This window comes from Limulus polyphemus, unplaced genomic scaffold (genome assembly GCF_000517525.1).
Source record: "Limulus polyphemus unplaced genomic scaffold, Limulus_polyphemus-2.1.2 Scaffold2366, whole genome shotgun sequence".
NCBI classification, from domain to species: domain Eukaryota; kingdom Metazoa; phylum Arthropoda; class Merostomata; order Xiphosura; family Limulidae; genus Limulus; species Limulus polyphemus.
The window spans coordinates 144,430-150,835 of NW_013667976.1; the positions used below are offsets into that span (position 1 = coordinate 144,430).

Below are 6,406 nucleotides of genomic sequence, written 5' to 3' on the forward strand. Positions count from 1 at the left end.
GAGAAAGAATCATACCTGTTACAAAACTACCAGTGTGTAAATCACGTGCGCGTTTTTTCCACCATACGTCATTACTTCATGAGCCGTCCAATTAGAAATCACCGCACAAATATAAGCGACACAAAAGAGCGTTGAGATGTTTCAATAGTTTAAACGATCGAAAATAACGAAAGCTGTCAGATTTAGAGTATTTACCATTGTTCTTGGTCATTTATATTAAGCGTCCAAATATCAGACAGCTATGGAATAATTTACCAAAAGAGCCTGTTTTATTTTGGTGTTAATTTATCTTAGACATTACTACCGTATCTAATAATGATGGATACTCACAGTCATTCAATGTTTATTCTACTTTCCTTGTTTTCAAATTTAGTTATGGTCTTAGTACTGGCAGATGAAACATCAATTAATGGTGTCGTTCATCTCGATACAACTCCTCGAAGCTCTTATCAATCCATAAAGACCAATGGACCTGAAATTTCGATGGACCTTCACAATGAATTTGTGGAAACTGTTGATCGACATGAACAGCATGAAGCTGCAGATCATAACCACGAGAAGCACGAAATTCATCGTTACCATGTAGCCAAGGTTGACTTTCCACATGTTTCTACTCCTTATATTATTAGCATATGGATCTTAATCGCTGGATTAGCAAAAATTGGTGAGTTGTGCTTTTTTTAGAAAAAAAAATATTGGTGATTTTTTTTTATTCGTCAGTAATAAAGTGATTCGTACATCATTGATAGTTATTCCGATTTATCTGTTGCTCCTGCAACGTATCGTATTTCAAACTTGATCCAACTTTATAATTCTATTTTCAGGTACTTTTCTGGCAATCTTGTAAAGTGCCGTTTTTTGTTGTTTTTTTGTGCGTCAAATAAGAATTCATGAAATTTGCTAAAGTATGTTTACACGAGAACGGCTCTTTGGAAACTCGTATACTGACTATCATATTTAACCATACGCTCGTGGTTTTAACAGTTTTGGGGAAAGTTTGTTGTCGCAATTTTTCCCCACCTTCCGTTGTTTAGTTGTTTTAGAGTACAAGTTTTATCTTTGTTTCTTATTAATTTCAATAGGAATTGTGTTAAATGTGTCGTGTTACTGAACACTTGTTTATTTTAACGCATCATACAACTAGTTAGTGCTCTGTTCATTGGTTCAAGTAAATATGTGTAAAACTTATGAAAAGCTGTGATCTTTCTAAAACAGTTTCATTGATTTTAATTACTTACTTTAAATTACTTCAGTTTGTGTAGTTCAGAGCATCTACAGTAAAATTATTTCAAATCTTGAAATTGTTTATATCCAAATACTAATTTGTGTAACGAACTTACGACAAAGACTGTTCTGCATCTGATTAGCTTATGAAGTATGTGTTTGCACCATATGAACTATGATAATTTCGATTTTGAAAATTTCTTATCGTTGTTTATTGTATGTTTCAAGGAAAAGTATCTTTTGTGATAAAATGCATTGCAAAAGATATCGCAGAATTATTTAATTAACTTGTATGTGCCTCAGGGGACTAGGCATTGCCTGGAGGTCAGTCAGAATTATTTAAATGACTTGTATGTGCCTCAGGGGACTAGGCATTGCCTGGAGGTCAGTCAGAATTATTTAAATTACTTGTATGCGCCTCAGGGGACTAGGCATTGCCTGGAGGTTAGTCAGAATTATTTAAATGACTTGTATGTGCCTCAGGGGACTAGGCATTGCCTGGAGGTTAGTCAGAATTATTTAAATGACTTGTATGTGCCTCAGGGGACTAGGCATTGCCTGAAGGTTAGTCAGAATTATTTAATTAACTTGTATGTGCTTCAGGGGACTAGGCATTGCCTGGAGGTTAGTCAGAATTATTTAATTAACTTGTATGTGCCTCAGGGGACTAGGCATTGCCTGGAGGTTAGTCAGAATTATTTAATTAACTTGTATGTGCCTCAGGGGACTAGGCATTGCCTGGTAGGTAGTCAGAATTATTTAAATGACTTGTATGTGCCTCAGGGGACTAGGCATTGCCTGGAGGTTAGTGCTTTCGACTCGCAACCTACAGTTGACGGGTTCGAATTCCCGTCGCCGAATCTGTTCGCACTGCCAGCCTTGGAGGCGTTATAACGTCACGGACAATCCTACAATTCATTATTAAAAGAGTAGCCCAAGAGTTGGCGGTGGGTGGTGTTAACTAGCTGTCTTTCCTCTAGTATTTCACTGGTAAATTAAGGATTAAGGACGGCTACCTGGAGAGGAGATGGGCGCCAACAGGTAAATCAGCCCTAGAATCACCGATGATGTATCAGCATCTAAGGTGCCCCAACAATCGTATGCGGCCTCGAGATTCAAACATAAAAAAAACAAATATATATATATAAAGAAACGATTCTGAGAACAGACGTTTTGATATTTTTAGGTATGGTGATTATGATGAGGAAAGTACAATGTAAGCTCTGTTTGTATTTCTTTATCTCAGAGGCGTTTTTAACTCTTCAAACTACTCGGTGTTATTTTCTGTAGGTCTAGAAATTTATAAGTTTTGTGTTACTTTGGAGGCCCGTCGGTGCGTTGCCCTGACGTTAAATACGCCACTGCTTGATCTCTTAAATGTTTTTAAATATCCATGATAACTTTACTACCTCGACTGAAGGTTAATTGGTTGGACGATGTTTTATTGACACAATTTTGCTGAACGATGTCTTAACGTGTATTGACCAAACTCCAATTTAAATATAGATAAAATTTTATAACTGGCGTGAATGTCTACACGATTGAAGTTTATTTGAAGAAAATCACGAGTAAAATAATTCATTAATACTTAGCAGCTCTTTTCTTCCTGTAGCTTTAACAATACACGTAAAAGTGTTCATCACTTATAGGTAGCTCTCCGCCCCTAGCAACTGAATGGACAAGCCCATTACTACATATTGTATTATACACTTAGCGATGGTAGGTAAAATGACCATATAAAAATGAGCAGGACTATAACTACCCACTGAGGATTTAATAAACCACAACATTACTGTCGCAACCACTCCTTAATAATAATAATACAATGGACTGAGCATTGCAAATGTTACAAGAATATATATTTAAAAAACTCAAGCAACCAAATTATAACCTTACAACTTTTTTCGTGATGCAACTAAGTTTAGGCACCGAAAACCGCGTTTCTTGGTAGCCGAGAAGACGGACATTTTCATATTTGGAATGTTATACTTTAACATTCTTAAGATTATTATACCGAGAAAATCTGCGCATTATTCCAACTCCTTCCTCGTTGTCTAAGCCAAATATTAAACTCTTCTTCAGTTTCATGTAAATTATCGTGGCTACTGAGCGGCTTAAAGTAAGTTTGATTTGTTATCTCAAATTATTAAATTTAGGGCTAAAATGTATAAAGTCCTGATGTATCTATAATACTCAAAAACGTATACGTAGATGTATTAGACGGATCTTTCAAAATTATCAAAATAATTATTTCGCTCCGTGATGTTGGATTGAGATCGATAGTATGCTCGGTATTCAAGGCCACCTGTCTTCATTTCTATGTGTATTGTTGCTAAGTTAGAGAGCTAAAACAACTCTAGATGAGAGATAGCTGGACATACTTGTATACATAGAAAGCTACAAGCTGAATTAATTTAGTACGGGTAACATGCTTTGAGCTTATGCTTGTTTGTCTGTTTTTTAACTTCGCCAAAAGCTCGAGGGCTATCTGCGCTAGCCGTCCATAATTTCGAAGTGACAAACTAGAGGAGAGACACCACCCACCGCCAACAGTGACATTGATCCTCACATTATAACGCCTCCAGGGCTGGAAGGACGAGCATGTTTGGGGATAGAATTCGAGGTTTGGTTAAAATTTCGCGCAAAGCTACACGAGGGTTATCTGTGCTAGCCATCCCTAATTTAATAGTGAAAGACTAGAGGGAAGGCAGGTAGTCATCGCCCCCACCGCCAACTCTTGGGCTACTATTTTACCATCGAATAGTGGGATTGACCGTCACGTTATAATGCCCCACGACTGAAAGGGTGAGCATGTTTGGTGGGATGGTGATTCGAACCCGCGACCCCCAGATTGCGAGTCGAGCTTCCTAACCATCAAGCCATGCCAAGCCTTGCATTGAGTTATTTGAACTAATTACTTTCTAAACTTTAAATGATCACAAGTTTAATACTTTTGTCTTTTATTTCATAAAGAATTGTCAACTATTTTTGAGAGACATATAATACTTTCTACCCTTCGAATGAATTACATACATTTTATTCTTGTCGTATCAATATGATTTTCTACCTTTTAAGCATTACTCTAGCGGGTTATATCGTTGGACGGTTTCTTAAGGATTAGTCCATAAAAGTAATGAGAAGTCTAGTCCATTTAACAATAATGAATTTATTTATTTCTTCAGCCATGTTCAATACAGACTGTGTTCACTGGTAGACCTAACTTCACAAACAATGCTTCAGCAGAAATTCCAGAATCACAAATAAAACTCACGTCACTGCTTGCAAAATCCTCGCTAATCAATCGATGATAAACATAATGACTGGCTCAATCTCCAATCATTGAATAACTAACTCGATGAGTGAAACACTCCCAAATAGACTTACTTAACTGACGAATAGACTAATTCACACTATCTAAATAAACATCTACTGACTCTAAACTGATTAATAAAATTTACTCTTTCAGTCCAGCGTTTTCACATTTTTCTCTATTTCACGAAAGCTTGAGATTACCACATATGCCTAAGCTTTCATGAACCTCTACGCTTTACATAATCATTTCATTATGTATTTAAAAATAATCCTTCTAATGAACAAAAGATTTAAATATTAAAAGAAGTATGGTCTACAACAGTATTTCTGTCTGGGATGTGCCTCACAATATCGTATTTCCCAATGTAAAATATGGATACAGCCTCGTTTCTTTGTTAAAATGACCAAACATTATTTTATGATGTATGAAAACATACACGTAATAGTGAGCTTTTGTTTCTTCGGTTAAATATGAAAGTACAAAAAGTGTACATCTAATTAAAAACCAAACAAAACTTTAACCGAGATTTCTTTTTGAAATCGTTATAATTGTTTTTTGTTTTTTTATATAAAAAGTTTTCGCTTCTTTCCTGTGTGGTATATTTCAACAACTATTATTGTTGTAATGCATTCTTTCGTTGGACATGTTATTTTGAGTTATATGATAAAAATAATGCCAAATCCAATGCATCTACTAGTAACATATTAGTTTCGTTCTTCTTTAACGTTTGCTATAGGCTACTTTCACATGTAATTGTAAGCCTCAGTGAGCAAATGTTTCCGAGACTGACTAACTCACAAATAAACTTACTTACAGAATTTCCTCGTTGAACGTTCGAGTAACTGACACGCACGTACGCAGGAAGAATTCGAGGGGGTTCGGCCTTTATTTTTGTGATGTAAGAAAGTATGCTTATATAGTTATAGCGCAACTACTTACGATATTTAACGTTTTCTACATACTATACATTCTTCTGATGAAGCATTAGCATTTTTGGCATGAAATAGTCGCACGCAATTGCTTATATTTTCTGGGGGGCATGTCCTCAGATCCCCGTAACATTAGCATGCTTTGCATGCTGATTATGCTTAGCACAATGTGTTGGTTTTCGATCTCGCAAATTGAAACCCCCTTTCAAACATTCTGCGTATGGGCCTCACTGAATATATGCACTCAACCTCACTCTGACATTGAACTGTCAGTAACTTTACTGACACTTCACTCAAAAACTCATTGAATACTCATTAACCTCACTAACTGCTCACTCCTATTTATATATGTTACCCTTGTCTCTCAATATTAGACAAAATTTCTCGATTATTACATCATGAAGTAGCAGCTCGTAAGACGTTAGAATACCCATTGTATAATAGGTTATATGAAGCAATAGTAAATCAAATATTTTGCATTAACATGCTTCGTTGAGCAATCTTTCTTTCTTTCTTTTTTTGTTGTTTGTTCATGTAAGTAGTTGTTTACACTGTTTAAGAAGTGATGCCACAACGTCTTGAAAGTCACAGTACGGCCTTGCGATTGGTTAGTTCTTGAATCATTCTTTTATATTTATCCCACGATTGTGAATTCCCTGCAAGTTAGTTTCCATACACTGCTCTTTATGTTATGCGATTCTAAGAAATTGTGTTATTTTACTTGAACAATTACCCCTTTTATTTAATGATAAAATAGCTATGTATCTGGAGAATTTTTGTGTATCTGTAAATATATAAGCGGAATTTGAATTTTACAGTAACTATTTGCCCTAAGAAAAGGCAGGCAATCAAAAGCAGATTGCCTCCCAAATGGGCCCGGCATGGTCAGGTGGTTAGGGCGCTCGCCCCCCAATCTGCGGGTCGCGTGTTCGAATCCCCG

At 36.1% G+C, this 6,406-nt stretch overlaps 1 protein-coding gene across 1 annotated transcript in view; it reads left to right on the forward strand.

Moving 5' to 3' along the window:
* Positions 1-203: 203 nt before the first annotated feature.
* The window catches only part of LOC106466740 (sodium/hydrogen exchanger 3-like), a gene marked incomplete at its 3' end in the record, with an annotated part of 38,855 nt that continues 32,652 nt past the window's right edge, over positions 204-6,406 (forward strand). Inside the window, exon 1 of the mRNA XM_013927040.2 lies at positions 204-664. Within this exon, the coding sequence (XP_013782494.1) occupies positions 316-664 (349 nt within the window). The remainder of the gene's footprint in view (positions 665-6,406) is intronic.